We start from the raw sequence: 17,280 nt of genomic DNA on the forward strand, positions 1-17,280 counted from the left end.
TCAGTGATCAGATTTCTAAACGACCTACTACAACATTTTTAAACCCCATTTTAAAAATATATTGGTGATTCACTGCAGGTTCACTCAAATTACCCACAACTTTTAACTAAAATGTTGTTTGTTCCTTCAGCCGGTTGTTGTCTGCATTTCCACTGCGGTCTGAAGACGCGCAAAGATGAGGCTAATTAAACCACTGACGTATGAAAAGCAACAACTGTTTTGACACGCCATTTGTGCTCGGCACTGCCGTCCTTCTGTCGTACACTTTCTTTTGTATCTCCATGTCGAACAAAAAAACCCCAAAAACTGTTTTTCTGCAGATTTTAAAACATGTTGGCTGAAATTAAATGCTGGGAGTACTCAACCAATCAGTTATGTGCAGCGCTGCAAGCCCCACCCCTATAGTTGCTGTACATCTGGAAAGTACTAACCCCCAACTTTAAAGGGGGTAAAACCATGTTCCTTGAACTTCATTTTGACCCTGGTCCATGTGGTGGAAACTACTGGTGGACTGATTATCGACCAGGCCGAATATTAGAGCCATTTATATTCAGCATTTTTGCGGTTATCTGTGTAAAATAAATTAATTAAAAAATGTGTTTTTTTGGCTCCGATGCAGCAGTCTTTCCATGTCTGTAATCACCACTCTGCAGTCTGTACTAAGTAGTAAGTAACTAAAGTTGTCAAATAAATGTGGTTGAGTTGAACTGTCAAGTAGCAGAAAATGTAAATACTCAAGTAAAGTAACTCAAATTTGTACTTAAGTACAGTACTTCAAAGTTTTGACCCTAAGATTTTTATTTATACTGGAAATGTATATCCAACAACCATGTTGGTCGATCCCTTGTTGAACACATCAAATTCCTCCTTCCTCGTCCCTTTGGAAAGTTGTATATGATGCTCCTTGTCACCCCATGCAACAGTTTGCCTCATATGTGTTTCAATAGTGTTTGTACACCAATGAAGGTCTGTGGCACAGAGGTGCTCAGAGAATATTTGTTAGCAGGATCAATTCATTATTAGTTTCGGTCTTTTATGGGCATTTGTTGACAGTCAGAAGATGCAGTACAGGAAGATACAATATTACATTTTCCTTTTAAATCAAATAGCAAAAAATGCTCGCCACACAAGACTTTAGCCAAACAACCTTACTTCACTTCTTCCTTCCTGAGAAAGATTAGGGCACAGCTACAAAACCTAGAGTGAGAATAAGTTCGCCGTGTTGCTGAAGGACACCGATTTAAATTAGTACTGCACATATTACAAAGGAACAAATATTTAAAAAAGTTGTGGGTGTAAAATTACAGACCTGTAAATATACCCTTAAATGCTCTTAAAAAGTACAATCTCTATTGTAACTTTTCACCTTAGGGAGGGGGGGGGGAGTCTCTGCTGAGTCAGATGAATGAACACCAGGCCTATAGAGCGCCATCAGCAATATGAGAGCAAGGACATGTTTTAATAAAGAGAAAATGAAGGAACAGAATAATAATATGCGACCATAGAAACCTGGGTAAATCTAAAGAAAGTTAGAGCCTTTGTTCTATTGAGGACTTAAATCTAGATCTAGGTTCTTTCTTTCACATATGGGGTAAAATAAAGTATAAAATGATGGTGTCTTGTATAAGCTCCCTCTAAAGAAGTGCTTTATTCCTCTTATTGATACAGACTTCATCTTTCAACTGTGAGCAAACTAGTCATTTTTCCCTTTTCTTCTCCTCCTCTCTTTGTTCAGGCTTGTAGTGAAAAGGAGATTTTTTTTTTTTTGACTGGATGGTTTAAGTCCTGTACCCTCAAAGTATTTCTCACTGTTGATGTGTCCTTGAGCAACACTTTTACATCCTTTTATCATGGGAAGCTCGACCATGCGCGCTCTGTCCTCCTCATGAAAGTAATACTTAAACTTTTGAGATCCAAATAGTCAATGAATTCCACTTTGTGTGCCAAAACTGCAGCCCGAGAGGAGTTTGTGATTTCATAGCAGGACTGTACTTAACCTCCAAAATATTTCTGCGTCTTATGAAGTGCAGAGGTGTATGAAAAATTCCAGATGTTTGGGATTCAACATGTCTGTGTGCGTCGCAGATTGCCAGGACATGTGAAGTGGCTGCCTGATTAGTCCTCTCGTTAGCCATGTTGCTGTTTCCCTCGGTTTGTAGCACTTCCACTAAATCAATGCTAAAAGACTGATTCAATTAAGGCCTCTTACACAGGTAGCACACAGGCAGTCTGTCGTTAGGTGTGCGTCTGTGATTTTTACCACTTAGCAGAAGCTTGTATGGAAACAGTTTATGTGTACACTCACTGGCCACTTCATTAGATACAACAGTTCTGCCATAATTTCTGCCTTTACAAAGATTGTAATGTTTGATTGACATTGTCAAAGACAACATCACCACCCACTGTTTGGGGTTGTAAATAACCAGTTTCATAACAATCCGATATCATATTGATTCTTTGGGAAATGATCCAATAATTGCCAGAAGCTGACACCACTTCCTTTTCTGCTTTTGGCCATGAAAGAAAAACAACACATAAATAAAAGTTTACTTTAAATTGACTCGACGCACATAAAACATTGGTTAACAAGAAACTTTTAACAAAAAGTATAATATTTGGTTTAGTGGGAACTGTCGAGGAGACAAAACAAATTTCAAAATAAAGGTGCGTCATAAAGTTTATGATATGGAACAATGTTACTTTGCATCAATGATATTAGATTGTTAATCCTTAAATCGACATATGGATCTGAATTGATTGGTTGTGACACCCCTACCCACTACGACCTCAACAATGATGATAAAGTAGACACAACTGAAAATGTATAAACCTTACTATTCTTCTAATTCATAGAAGAGCTGTCGCGTTGGATTGCATGACATTGTACAAGTGTACCTAAGAAAGTGGCCAGTGCCTGTTTCAGCTCTCTCAAGGATCAAATCAACAAATTCAAGTGATCACGGTAAAACGGCATATTTTATGAATCGTGTATAGGATCAGGTCAGTGTAACAGTCCAGGTTTAGGGTGATGAAATAGATGCAGTCAATGAAAGGACTGCAAATAAGTAATGTAGCGTGTGTGCGCGTGTGTGTGTGTGTGTTTGAGTGAGTGAGTGAGTGAGAGGCTGATTGAGGGGGTCGACTCTGGCATTGTGTCCCTCTTACAGTGAGGCTCAAGTGTATAAGAGGCAGTTTAAGAGTGCTAGGGAGATAGTGAGAGTGTGTGAATGGGTTGTGAATAGCTGTTATACATTTGCTTGTATTGCTCTGTTTGCTAACCTTTGACCTCTCCACCCCTCCCAACACCCCCCCCACCCCCCCCATTTCAGTGTATTCTGGGATTTGTATTGTGCGGCTCCAGACCGAAGGGAGACATGCGAGCACTCCAGTGAGGCCAAGGCCTTCCATGACTACGTAAGTGACAGAAAAACACTCTTTGCTCACTGTGGTATCAGGTGTTTGTTTCTTTGTACGGCTGCTTGAAAACCAGCATGTAAACACTGAATATTTTTAAGAAGGGGATAATGTGCACCTCAGAGACAGGGAATATACTCATTAGCAAACTTTGAACATTTTACTCTAACTACTCGAAATTCTGAATGACTACAAAATACTTTGACGACGCAAATAATTATCTTAATGTCACATATTTGTGTCATTTTGTCATATTTGAGGAGTAGGGCTGTAACTAGCACTAAGTTATGGATTAAACTACAAATTATTGTCTCAATTAGTAGATTAATTGGCTCAGATTCCTTTTTTTCTCCTTACCAATGCTCCAAAACCTGAAGATAAACAGTTGAAAGCAGCAAAAACTCTTCATTTAGCTACAGCAGGGAGATCTGTTGCATCAAACCAAGCACTACTAATTTCTGAAGTTGCATCAGTTAATGAGAAGACAGAGTTGCACCAAGTGGTTAACTTTGCAAAGGCAAAGAGTTCAGAAATAAACAAACCAAGTGAAAGTGAGTTAAGGAAGAGAAAAGAAATGTCTTTGACCGTTCTGAAGAACGCTTTGTGCTTGTTATCAGGATCACATTTTGTCAAATGGAAGTTTTGCTGGTTCAAAGATGGTGACACTGAAAAGGACACACCGTAGCTACTTAGCCAGCAGTTTTTGTCTTCAGCTTCACAGAATCGCCTCATCTTCAGTCTTTAAGGTTTTATCTACACAGGCTTGTAGTTTTTGACTTGATATCAAAGAAACTAAATATTTCCAATCCTTGGAGGTTTTGTATTGGGGAAAATCATGATCTCAATTCTGAGACTTGGCGTCTAAGGACTGAGGATATTGTATGTGTTACAGATTGTAAGATGTATTGTGTTGTGATTTTTGGCTTTATCAGTTAAATTATTTGTTTTTTGGAAAAGCTCAAAGGCAATCCAGGCACTCCCAATTATAATACAGTTTGTTCAAAGTAGAAGGGATGTACTAAAAACCTTTATTATAGTGGCTAACAACGGTTGTTTTGAGCCCTAATGGATCTAGTGACAAAACATGTTGCCTTTTTTAATGATTTAGCCACAATAATAAAAGCTTTTCAATACCATTCTTATGTTACGAGTAGCTGGATAACCTTCTGGTATATTGAATACTCTTTATCCCATTTTCAAAGAGCACTCATTGCAATTTTTTCGCTATATTGTATAGCATATAGCAACCAGTTATCATTTTTCCTTGACATTAATCTGACTTGAGTGAGAAAATCATGAACATTGTGATTCTTATTCAAGATCGTGTGGGTTTAAGTGTATTTTTTTTTTCTTCTTTGTGCATCTTCGAGGAATTATTTGCTTCCTATTGAGCATTTGAAGGAGAAATTCTTGCTTTCCCCCGGCTTGCTGCTCTCTGAGGTCAGAGGTCAGCTATGGAACGGCCTTGTTCCGGATGTGTAGGGATTCAGTGTCTTGCCCAAGGACACTTCAGCAGGTTGGCTGCTTACTGTCTAGGGTCCAGGTCCTTTTCACAATAAAATCCTAACAATAACAGCAGCTCCACCGTACAGCCTAATAATACTGTAAACAACTGTGTCTTATTCTCCACTCAGACGAGAAACTGTAACTGTATCCACTTGTGTGTAAATGTCATGTGTTGTGATTGACACTGTGCGTCCTCGCTGGCCAAGACAGTGTGGCATTGTGTGTATGTATGTGTGTGCGTGTGTGTGTGTGCGTGTGTGTGTGTGCGCTGTATAGTGTGGGGAGATAATGGAATAGAGTTCTAATCCGGTAATCCCAGCACTGGGCCGAGGCTAAGCCAGGGATTTATGTGTGTGTGCATGAGCGTGTGTGTGTGTCTGTGTGTGTGTATTTTTGGACAGGGGGCATCTTTGGCAACCAGCCCATAGAAGGAGGGTGGAGGGGCTCACACCCTCAGTGCCAGAGTGCCAGTTAACCGTGTGTGTGTGTGTGTGTGTGTGACTGTACAAACGTAGATGGGTGTGCTACACGTTTTTTTGCTGTCTGCTCCGAACAGTGATAAAGCGAAGGAGACGGGACCGGTTTAATTTTGGCTCCAGCCCCCTGAGGCTAGTCTCTGAGCACAGGTCCTTTCTACCGGTTTCAAAAGAAAGAGCCGGGTGGAGGCATCGGGAAGAAAAAAAAAAAACAATATTTCACCTCACCTCAAAAGAGTTTTTTAGTCTTTTGAGGATTGCTAGATTGCAGGCCAGCATTTAAGAGGCATAATCACAGTTCTCTGCTGGATGCAGGAAAGGTTTACAGTTGCAGCTAAGGCAACTTTTTTACCACAAGTCCTGACACTGAATATTAAAAGTAATGCAGGGACTGTTGGACTGTAGAAGTTCATGTCTAGTGTTGGGTTTCATATGATTTAATTTCATATCATTATTTTGATGTGTTTTTAATTGTTAATCATTTCTCTGTGACACTTCACAAAATCTATATGTCATACTTTCATGAACAGATGTAACAAGGACAGAGTTGGCATAAGTGTGCAGGTGCTTTTTATTTATATACGCTGTTGGAAACCTTGGGCTTTACCTCTTCATGACTAGAAATGAAACGGTCTGATCAGGTAACATCACCCTTTCATTGAACTGCTCACAGCTCAAAAGCCAAGTTTCCATCCAAATCAAGGCTGCAGTGTAACATCCAAATTGCAGAAGCCGCAATTTTTGTGATAAGTTAGTTTTCTAACTAATCGTGAAACATACTGCAATCACAATACATTTAAAAATAACCCCAACATGATTTTATTTTTTCCATATCGTGCAGCTCCCATTCAAATGTAGCACAGATGTTAACCAAATTTGCATATAATTGGTTAAAGAAAATGCAAATTAACATGCATGTCTGTACACTCCTGGTGTATATGCAAATGCTAGGAGTAGGGCACATCTAGACAGAAATCTGCTGGCACTAATGTTACAGTTGGCTGCCATTAAACTATTAGAGGAGAAGAGAGTGCAACAAGATGACTTAATCTAGAGCGCCTGCCAATCTTCAGTTGGCATAGAAACAATAGACAATGTCATAGAAATGTGCTAGTTATGTTTGTTTTGTCCTTAAATGTGTTGTTTTGTCCACAGCCTGAAGATATTCAGTTTACTGTCATAGAGGAGGAAAGAAACCAGAAAATGTTTACATTTAAGAAGCTGCCATCAGAAAATTCAGACCTTTTTTAAATGTAGTCAAACCGATAATCAAAATAGTTGCCAATTAATTTAACAGCTAACAAATTGATTTAATGAGTCCCGCTCTATTACAGACATATGCAACCTGTGATAAGCGTGCACAACTACGCAACGCTCGGTCGCACAATTAATGAACATAACATGATACATTTTAAAAGTATAGGAACGGGTGCTAATGAATGTACAGTCTTAAATCTGCTGCCAACACTGTGTCAACCCGCAGTTAAGTTGTTGATGCTTCTTAATTCCTTCATCGCAGCCCTCTTCTAGTTTTACCGGCATTTATGATCTTCTGCCGACATTTATCACTTCTTTCACACTCCAACCCCTCTTTTCTTTACATCTTGTTTCTTCTCCGACACCTCCACATCTGCACCTTACCTCCATCATACCTCCTCTCCTCCCTCCCACCCTCTTTACTATATCTCTTACTCCCTGCTTCCCCCCCGCCCCCCACTCATCTCACTCGCCTTATCGCTCACTCCTTCTCTCCAACTCTCCTCCTCCTTTCCCGCTCTACCTCTATCTCGCCGCTGACCCCCTCCTCCCTCACCAACACTACTACCTCTGCTCCCAAGAGAAGATTGATTGGCTAATCTAGCTGTTTACCCACAATGCCTAGTAGTGCCGAGGAGGAGAGGGCAGCCTAGACAACATGAAGACACGAGCGAGAGACAGTTGAGGTATTTGAAAATGGAGCTGAGTGGGCAAATGTCAAAGTGTGAGAGAAGGGGGGAAAATGGAAAATAGGCTTTGTTGTCTTCTAATTTAAATGGAGTCATGAGGTTTATGTGCATTTAAATCCATAACACTGAAGGCAGCTTTATTTAACATTAAATGGGGCATTTGGGTATGGGCTATTTTAGGAAAATAAGAGCTTATACTTAAAATAATGGCTCCAACCCATCGAAAATTATACTCGTTAGCACTTATTTTGAAGAGATTGAAACAACAATGCACATTGCAATATATTAAATTGTCTTAAATATGCAACAATCTCATCTGCCTGTGTAAATCCGCCTTTTTCCGAGCACAAACAGCACAAAGCACTGGAAGCCTAATTTTTCTTAGTGTACATTTCAGGGTTTTCAAATACCTTCTGATGCCTTACAGGGTGGTGTCATTTGAGTTTTTCCTTTGCCTTAAATGCTCATGAAATATTTAAACCCAGCTGTATTAGTTACAGTTACAGCTGTCTTGTTATGCTTCAGGTTTGGTTTACCCACCAGAAGTCAGCTTTCAGTTTTTAGACGTGTCCATTGAAACTGGCTCCCTTCACTAACATTATCCAGCAATTTTCTGACGTTCCTTTAAAGCCAAAGTAATCCTAATTACTTTTGAATCAAAAGAAGCTAATTTCTCCCAAAAGATGGTTACATGCATTCAGCCTTAATCTCTGTTCTGCCTCTTCTCTCTACCAGCAGTTTCAGTGTGCTGTAATAAAAAAAACGGTGACAAGAGCTCCATTAAACTTGATAATTAGCTGCGTGATAAAGTTGGGAAAAACTGCAATACACATGTTGAACAGCCTGCTGTGTTAAGAGGAGTGAAGGCAGCAGTTTGTCTCTTTGTGTTGAAGCCTGGGAAGGAATGTGAAACTGCAGCAGAACAGACGACTGTAGCTTCAGACTGTGGGAAATACACGAGGGATGGATAATAAAGGTATTGAATTATACAGGTGATATTCTCAGTTTCACACTGATACAAAAAGTTTGATAGTACTAGCCGATATTAGTCTAATTTTGTGAATCATTTATTTGTTACCCGACATAACTATGAGGCAGTGGAGCCACTTCCACTCCGCACCAGGTCATCTTTTAATTAATCATTTTTGGTTGAACTTACCCTTTAAGAAAACACTCAATCAGTTCTGTTTCACTGACTTGTGAAGGGGTCAACGTTTAATTGACTTATCAACCAATCGCATACATCCCTACTTTAATTTGACTCGACCCCTGCATGAACACAAACATGTAGGTGGAGTAGAAAGAGCAAGTGTTCAGGGTTCTGATTAGGGTTGGCTGAGTTTTATGTGTGTGGACGATTAGGGTGCCATTTTGTTATTTACGTTTTAATAAGAAGTGTAACATCAGCATCTATGTTCTACTGTTGATGCCAGAGTGTGGAGAAGATCTCCTGTTGTAGCTGAAGTGATATTCTGGTTCACAGTTGTTCTCCATATTCTTGTCTTTCGCCTTCTCTGCCTTCCCTCTGGAGTGTTGGCTAAGTGGATGTTGTGTCTGCAGCATGTATTAGTGCTGTCATCCGGTGGTGTGTGTGTGTGTGTGCGCATGTGTGTTTGCTTGTGCACGAGCCCGCCCGTCTGGTTCAGCACCGCTACCTTGGCAGCGGCGTTTGGGGAAGCGCGTGTGCGTGCGTGTGTGTTTGGTGTGCCAGTTTAGAGGACCAGCTGGGCTTTCAGAGATTGTGTGTGTGAGTGCATTTGTTTGTCAGACGTGACGGTGAGAGTAGCAGCCGTATCCTGTTGCTCCAGAGCGAAACACACTTGTTTTGACTGGGCTGATAAATTAGCTAGATCGCCACAGTCAGCTATTTTTTCCTCCACACACTCCTCTCACTCTCTTTTCCATCCTCACTCCTTCACCTCCTCCTCCTCCCCCCTCCTCCTCCTCCCTCTTACTCTCCCTCTCTCTGTGCGCTAAGGACAGCAGGTCAAGGAGACAGTGATGAGGTACATATCAGTGTGAACCAGAATGTAGATTAGTACCCACTCCAGGCAGGGACACACATAAATACAGACACACACACGGATACGTTGCCCGTCTCTTCCTACCTCTCCCCTCGCTCCATCCACTGTTTATGTCTCTGTCTTTATCCCTGTGAAAGGTATCAGGCGGAGGTCAATAATGTGTTGAGCACTATTGATCTGTCCGGTAGGTCCTATGGGTGAGGGAGAAAGGGAGAGGGAAATGGAGAGGGAGGGATCAATGCTATTCTGTATAGCCCATCTACATACTGTACTGTAGCAGCCAATCAGATCATTAGTCTTTTGTTCTCTGATAGATTATTCATCAACGTTGTAGGTTTGTACTAAAACGGAAAAGCAAACACAACATGGCGTCCTCACAGGGAGCCACAACGTCAGTGTTTGAATATTGGTGCCACAGGGAGGTGGATATCATTCATTACACGATAGAAGCGGAGTGAATGTTAACAGGAATCAAAGGTTGTTGCTTTATGTTACTTGTCTGCAGCTTTTTTTGCCTGAAGCGGGATCTAAACCTGCTTCCTGCAAACCAAACCAGATAAGCTCCCTCAGACCTGGAAGAAGAAGCTTCAGTGACCTTATCTGAGTAGCTTGTGAGCATCAACAAACTGATACCTGGCTCTGTGTCAGTAATATATTCAGATGCATTATTTCTGTTTTTTCTTATTTTCTTATTTCTCCTATTATTCTGCCTGGTTGTTCTTGATTAATTGTTTGGTCTATAACATGTCAGAAAGTTTGTAGCCCAGGGTGAAGTCTTCAGATGATACTTGTTATGTCTAACCAACGGTCCCAACCGCAAAGATATTCTGCGTATTATCCTATAAAGCTCTTTTTCACAAAGGACTTGTATTACCTGGGGACCTCTAGTAATTTGTACTAACTGCAGAAAATATCTGTGATCTTAATCCCATGCAAATCTGCCATGTGTGGTATTTGGTGAAACATGGTAGGCAATATGTGGAGGAATTTTTACTTTACTTTAATAAAGTATTCGGGGTTGTGTTTCTTCTCTGACAACAGAAAACGGTTCTTTTGTCAGACAGAACGAGTACAAAATGTGATTGTGGCTTTTTGTTTAACAGCTTTATTAAAATGTAAAATGCGTGACGGAGAAGTTCAGGAGTAACAAAAGGTTGGTCCTACCCAAGTGCAACCACGAAGCATCTTTTACTTGATCTGAATGAGCTGCAAATGTTTATTCGTGCTTATAACACATACCGTAAGTGAGCATATGAACTCTAAACCATATTAAAGATGTGACTGCTAAAGAACAGACACTCTGCTTCTGCAAGTGTTACACAGAGCCTTGACATCATCACCTGGAGAAAATGTCAATAAATAAATATGATTTAAAATACTGTCTTTGCTTATCCTGTGCAAATGCATCGCACACAACACTAACAAGGTCCCCTGGTAATACTAGTCCCAAACAAATGGGGCTTAAGACGACTTAAAGCAGGTAAGCTTTTATTTTGCAAAGCTGGAACCAGTTTACTTTGGGCAGATGAATTGATTTTCAAAATTATAGCCAATTAATTCTGTCAACTAATGTAATGATTAATGCTTCATCACTCTTAATTTAAATGTATTTTCTGATGGAGGACACATGCAGGGTCACTAGCCAGATTCAAGCATGCATGCTATGGCCACCAGGAGAGCCGATGAAGGTCTTAGTGTGATGCGTCATTACAAAAAGTAGAAAAAGGTGGATGATTCCAGTCAAACCATAAAGTGCACATGGTCAGATGACACTCTCTGCTCCATTTTCGTTTTATTTAGCTTCTTATGTTGTGGCAAAGAAAACCATAATTCACAGCCAATTTGAGCTTTTTCGAGTTTCAAAAACAGCAAATAGTTCAAGTAGGTTTTTCTCAATTTAGTGACCCAATCTGCCGATCCTTAAATTTTATATTACACTGTAAAATAATGGTGAAGTTAGCAGTTCTCCGTCCAAAACTACCGAAGCAACAGCGAGCTACAGTTCAGGTATGTAGTCAGGATACGGTATTCTTGATAGTCAGGTAACATAAAAACTGCAGACGTGGCTCCGGGACTCGTTGACGTCGTGTTTGTGTAGCGCTGCCGAGGAAGGCCATTAAAATATAGTTCACAGTTTAAACAGTGTAAATATTCCCAGACATTTGAAAATGTGTCCCGTGGGTTTTGTTGAACTTTTCAGCCAACTTCAATGAAAGAAATGTATTCTTCTTCTTCTCCTTCCCGCTGCATGTCAGGCATTAAAGCTCTTTCAAGTTGTGCTTCCTTTTGCACGCTCATTCATTTACAGACGTTCCTCTCCATACATCCAGCCTAAAAATGAATAATTCAACTCTACTACAAAAAGCCATGTTCATTATATCAACTAATTAGTGCAGCACTAATGTCTGCTCGGGATTGTTCTGCCGTCTTGTTTCTTTGCATAAAGGTGCACGCTTGTTGTCTCCTTACCTACCTGTGTGTTCTGTCTGCATCATTGTTTACCTGCGACAGTGTCAACAAGACAAATTCCTGTAGATTTACTTTCTTGGTGAATCGAGTTATTCTGATTCAAGGAGGCAGGCTTGTCAAACGGCTTCCTGACAGTCTGCCACTTCTGAGCGTCGAGCTGAAATGGAAAGGTAGATATAGGCGGCACTGTGGGCGCCACTACAAAAACTAGAAAAGCACTGTTGGATCCTTTCGTATTTCCCCAGGCCAGTTGGTTTTAATAAAGACCGACTGCATACTAAATCTACCTTTGCTGCTAGCGACGGTGCGCTCTCTCTGCCTCGCTCGTTCAATTTCAATCAGCAAATTGTGAAATGCACAAGCAGATAGATAGTCGATCATTAATAGTCGATAACAATATTGCGTCCAGGTGATTGATTGTGAACACAAATCTTTCTCCTTTTAACATTTTCTTCTGCGCTTTTTTCTGACTCACTCTTGTATCTCCCAACTCACTCTCTCACTCCTCTATCTCACTCTCTCTCCTGCATCTTCTTATTCTCTCTCTCCTCTCTCTCTCTCTCTCTCTCTCTCTCTCTCTCTCTCTCTCTCTCTCTCTCTCTCTCTCTCTCTCTCTGCGCTCCTGGAGCGGGGGATGCCAGGGGGACAGAGTGCAGATAGGACCTGTCTCCATAGCAACAGCTTCTGCAAGCTGCTGACACCCTACTGGGGGGGCTGAGGGGAGGAGAGGTTGTGATGGGGAGGAATAGTACAGGGGTTGGGGCACAGGGAAAAGGTGTGCGTGTTTCGTGTGCGTGTGTGTGTGTGCGCCAATGCCGGGAAAATAAGTGAAGGGGGTCACGGAGAGGAGAAGAGATGGAGAGAAAAGTGTGCAGAAGAAGAGAAGTGAGGGAGATGGATGAGAAGGAGGGAGGGAGGGAGGATGGAGGAGGAGAGAAGGAGGCAGCCGACCCTGCTTCTTCCCCAGGGACTCAGTGGCCTGCTCATGTTCACTAGCAGAATTAGCATAAAGATGGGGGGAGGTGTGTGTGTGTGTGTGTGTGTCGGTGTGTATTTGTGTGTAATTCTTCAGTTAATATGTGTGTTGGTTTCTGATAGTCCAGAGAAGAAGGGCAGCGACTGTATTTGTGTACATGCGTGTAATTGGTAGCATGCGTTGTTGTCCAAGCACACCGTATGTGTCACATGGGTGCAGTGTGTTCGTTAGGTGTGCGTGCTGGTGGAACGCTACGTGTGTGTGAGTGTGCGTGTGTTTGTGAGTGTGACTCCCTCCCTCCCTCCCCTGGGTCTTAAACCCCCTCCCTGTTCTGGTCCTGTAGCCTGCGGTTCCCTCCTGTCTGCCTCTCTGTACTGAAGGGCCGCACTTTATGAGCCTGTGATGCAACTCTTTGTGTGTGTGTGTGTGTGTGTGTGTATGTGTGCGATGCGCGCTCGTGTGTTTGCGTGCATTTGTGTGTTTGTTCCGGCGTGCTTATGTAAGCACTCTGAACACGCGTCTCCATCTATGTGTGTTGACAAGAATACAGTTATATCATATTTAACTCCCGGGCTGAATCATTCACCCCCTCTCCTCTATCCTAGATTCTAGTTTTGTTTTTCCGTATTGTTTGACTGACGTTAAGGAGACTGGAAACAGTAGTATTGTTGTGATGAGGTAGATAAAAGATAAGCTCTCTCCAGGTTTAAGTGATTTGCTATGCGTTATACCATTTAGGATGATACCATGAAACTGTGATATTTTTTGACATGGTTACAACTGTTACAGGGGCTCTATGTAAGAATTTGTTCTAATTTACTTTTTTCCGCCATATGTGAGCAGATTGTTAAGTAAGGTGTCTTTCTCAGTTGCCTATACAAGCCTGTGGACGCTTTGTTGAAGTTGTTTAATGCTGCTGGGCTGTGGATTTCTTTGTGAAGGACTCGGGTCGGGTTTTCCAAAATGATGTCACTGTATGCAGGTTCTCGAGTGCCTCGCCTCAGTGCTTCTCTCCGCTCCGCTAACAGAGAGCAACAGTAGCTAACGTTTAGAATTGGATTCCGCTAACGTAAACTTACAACCGGCTAACAAAACAGAATCAAATTTGATACATGTATTAATCGAATAACAGCCCACTGAAGAGCTACTTCATCCAAAATACTGGAAGACCTGATTAAAAAAAAAACTTGAAGAATGTGACTCCTGAAATTGACCGAAGCAGTCAGGCGGAAAGAAGACATATCACTCTGGTCGAGTGATGCTTCTTTTACCTCATAATAATCTTTAGTTGAGTACAGACACTGGCTGCAGAGACGGTTACTCACTGAATTTACTAGCATCAGCCGATATGACCTACCGCCCGAAATTCTAGTATTGGGTGAAACTTCAGAAATGTAGCTTGACGTAAACACTTATTAAAGGACAAACACGTAGACACCATGTGCGTCTTCCTCAGAGTCAAACAATACAGAGACTTGCATCATTGTAAATAACCTCCCTGAATTGCAACCAAGTCAAGCGCAGGCAGGAGGGGGCAATCAGCTACATGTGGGCTGTTCACAATTAGAAACGTTATAAATAGTAAAATTCTCAGAAAATTAAATGACTATGAATAGCAACAATACATACAAATACCACAATAATAGAAAAACTCATGTCCTTTTAGATTACCTCCCCTCATCAGGACATAATCCAGCATAGACTGGAAAAATAGGGAGGAAACGATAAAATGAATGTAAGAAGGTTTCTCAATAAATAGTAAACTTGTCAGAAAATTAAGCACCAACAATAATTAGAAATAGTAATGGTAGTTAAGCAGAAGTGACCAGGCTTCCCTCCAGACCCAAGGGTTAAGAGTTAGTTTGTACTGCAGCCTTCTTCATCGGCAATCTAGTACCCCTTAATAGGTTAGAAAAACACTACAAACTCAACTTATTTGCTGATGACTTGTTACTGTATGTACATAGTTTAAATTATTTGATTGTATTTAGAATTATGATAAAATAAATAAAGTAATAATAGACAATTATAGAAATGAAGGTATGGGGATATAAATCAGGGAAAGAAAATCCAATCATGCCAGTTATAAAAAATGCATGAGTGTATTTCGAGACAGACCTTTAAGTAGTTAGAGGAGAGGAAGATATGCAAGCTCTCATTACAGTGTTCTATATTTATTGTTAATATTTAAAATTGTGGCAACACACCATAAAACTAAACCTTTTATTAACTAACACAAGCAGTAGAAAAACAATGTTAAAACTTACAAAATAAAATTAATTAATAAAAATGAACCTCACCAAATAAGACAAGTTAAACCTTATAAACTCCCAAACCATAATGACCATCAAGGTAAAAGTTGGTCATTTGTAAACTTGTTTTTAATGAAAGAAGGGGAACAATCTGTATTTGTGTTAAATGAGACCAAAATACTGGTGCTTTTTAATAAAACACTGCAGTTGCCTGTTTCTTTGAAATCTCGACTGATATATTGATGTTTACCGATAAAACCGGCTGATATTAGCCTTTCATAGATACTTACTCGGCATGTGTTGCCTGAAATGCACCAGTATGAAAACTTTTTTAGAGATTACAAAAGATGCTTGTGATCATTTTTGATTATTAAATCCCCACTAAGTTGACTGTTTCAGTGCACTGATGTCATTTCAGACAATTAAGTTTATTGTTAAACCCTAAAATATCCAGCCTCCGTTACATATCTCAGTCACGAGTGTTTGATAACCACATTTGGGTGAGTATATCAGCCTGGTCAGTTAAGAACAATTGAATACACAGCAGTGTGAAGGATGGTGTAGGTCAGAGGTCTTTTCTGTTTACAGTCTTGATTAATGAAACTTCATGAATGTTTGTCCCAGAGAGCTGACTCTTAAAGAACATAAGAATACGTTTTGGTGGAAATTCTCCTTTAACTTTCCTTCTTCTGTAAGTTCACAGAGAGAGAGAGGAGAGATGCCTTCTCCTCTCTCTACCACAGAGATGAGGAAACAGTTCAAAGTTCTTAAGAGAGGACACATTTCTGAATTAACGATTAAACTTTAGATGAGGTGGGGGGGGGCAGGAGTCTGCTGTGATTGCAGGAGCAGACACTGCCCCCTGTAGTAATTTGCTGGCCAGTGCATCATGTGCATAAATATTACTGTAGAGCAGTCAAAGAGATATACAGTACATACAGTAGCACACAAAACACCACATTTAATCACCTTGTTTTTGTGTTTCAGAGCGCAGCGGCAGCGCCCAGCCCAGTTATGGGCAACATGCCCCCGAATGACGCCATGCCAGGCGGTCCCATGCCCCCGGGCTTCTTCCAGGTATGATTTACCCCCTCTGTCACCATCCTGTTCACTCCTCCATCTCTTCATCGCTACAACAACACTCTTATCTCTCTACGTCTGTCTGCTGGTCATCCATCTCTGACTCTTCAAACACAAATCCTCTACATTCTAGGCAATATTTGCATGCTCCTTGAAAACTACCTGCAGCACAGGGAGAGGCTGTCTTACGTCTTAAAATACAGTCTATTTAAAGGTAGTTTTAAAGAAGAGCACACCTCTAACTTAACTCTCAATTAAAAATGCAAAAATCACCAAAATTACAGTAATCCCTTTCCTGTCAAAACGGCTCTTTAAAGGAAAAGCTAACAGACAAATTAATAGAGCCAGCCTGGTATCAGCAGGCAATGCCGTAACTTTGTGTTGAAAAGGGCTCAGATGGAAAAAAAAACATTATTTAAGTGGTCTTTAACATACAGTATGCGACTTTAGGCAGCGTAATGAGGGAATTGTATGAGGTCAGGGCAGATAATTACGACTGGGAAAAAAATTGCATAATGGCACATCAGAATTCATTTAATCTCATTTGTAAATTGGTGCAAACTATTTTATTTTTTTTTATCATATTTTTAACTAATTATTCTTTCAAAAAGTGAGCGGGACAAAACTGGCCATTGAAAAAAGTAGTGGGGACGTGTCCTAAGCTTTCCTAGTGTAAATAATGTTTGTAAAATATATATGTCAAACAATTAAAATATAATCGCGATAGACAATATTACCGCCTCTCCCCTTTGCAGCAACCTGTACAACACTATGAACTGTACCGTCACTCGTTCGGTTCCCTTCCCTCTTAACTCTAGGGGGCCAGCCAGGTGAGAAATAACAGTAATAACTGTGATAAATCATAATTAATATTTAAAATGCAGTCAGAGCAGTTTCTCTCAGGCGAAGAATCACACAGCTGTTTAATATTCGATATTGAAAAATATCGCACATGACGGCAAATATTGCCATGTTCAATCAGATTCCCAGTAGTCATGAAGTCCTTCACTCTGAAATCAGTCATCAAGTTTGATCAGATGACACCACAAATTCCAACTCTGCCACTTATTTTTCCTCTTACACCCACCAGAGCCTCTGATGTTCATTCATCTGTGGTTTGCTTTTCGGCCGTTTCGT

At 40.7% G+C, this 17,280-nt stretch overlaps 1 protein-coding gene across 4 annotated transcripts in view; it reads left to right on the top strand.

Moving 5' to 3' along the window:
• Positions 1 to 17,280, top strand: part of LOC311274301 (single-stranded DNA-binding protein 3) — a 43,062-nt gene that overhangs the window by 11,094 nt on the left and 14,688 nt on the right. For all 4 annotated transcript variants that reach the window (XM_084381866.1, XM_084381863.1, XM_084381864.1 and 1 more), the window contains exons 4-5: positions 3,330 to 3,414; positions 16,051 to 16,140. In XM_084381866.1, the coding sequence (XP_084237992.1) occupies positions 3,330 to 3,414; positions 16,051 to 16,140 (175 nt within the window). The remainder of the gene's footprint in view (positions 1 to 3,329; positions 3,415 to 16,050; positions 16,141 to 17,280) is intronic.

The sequence above is a fragment of the Pagrus pagrus genome (genome assembly GCF_965226575.1).
Source record: "Pagrus pagrus genome assembly, chromosome: 18".
In the NCBI taxonomy this organism is placed as follows: Eukaryota; Metazoa; Chordata; class Actinopteri; order Spariformes; family Sparidae; genus Pagrus; species Pagrus pagrus.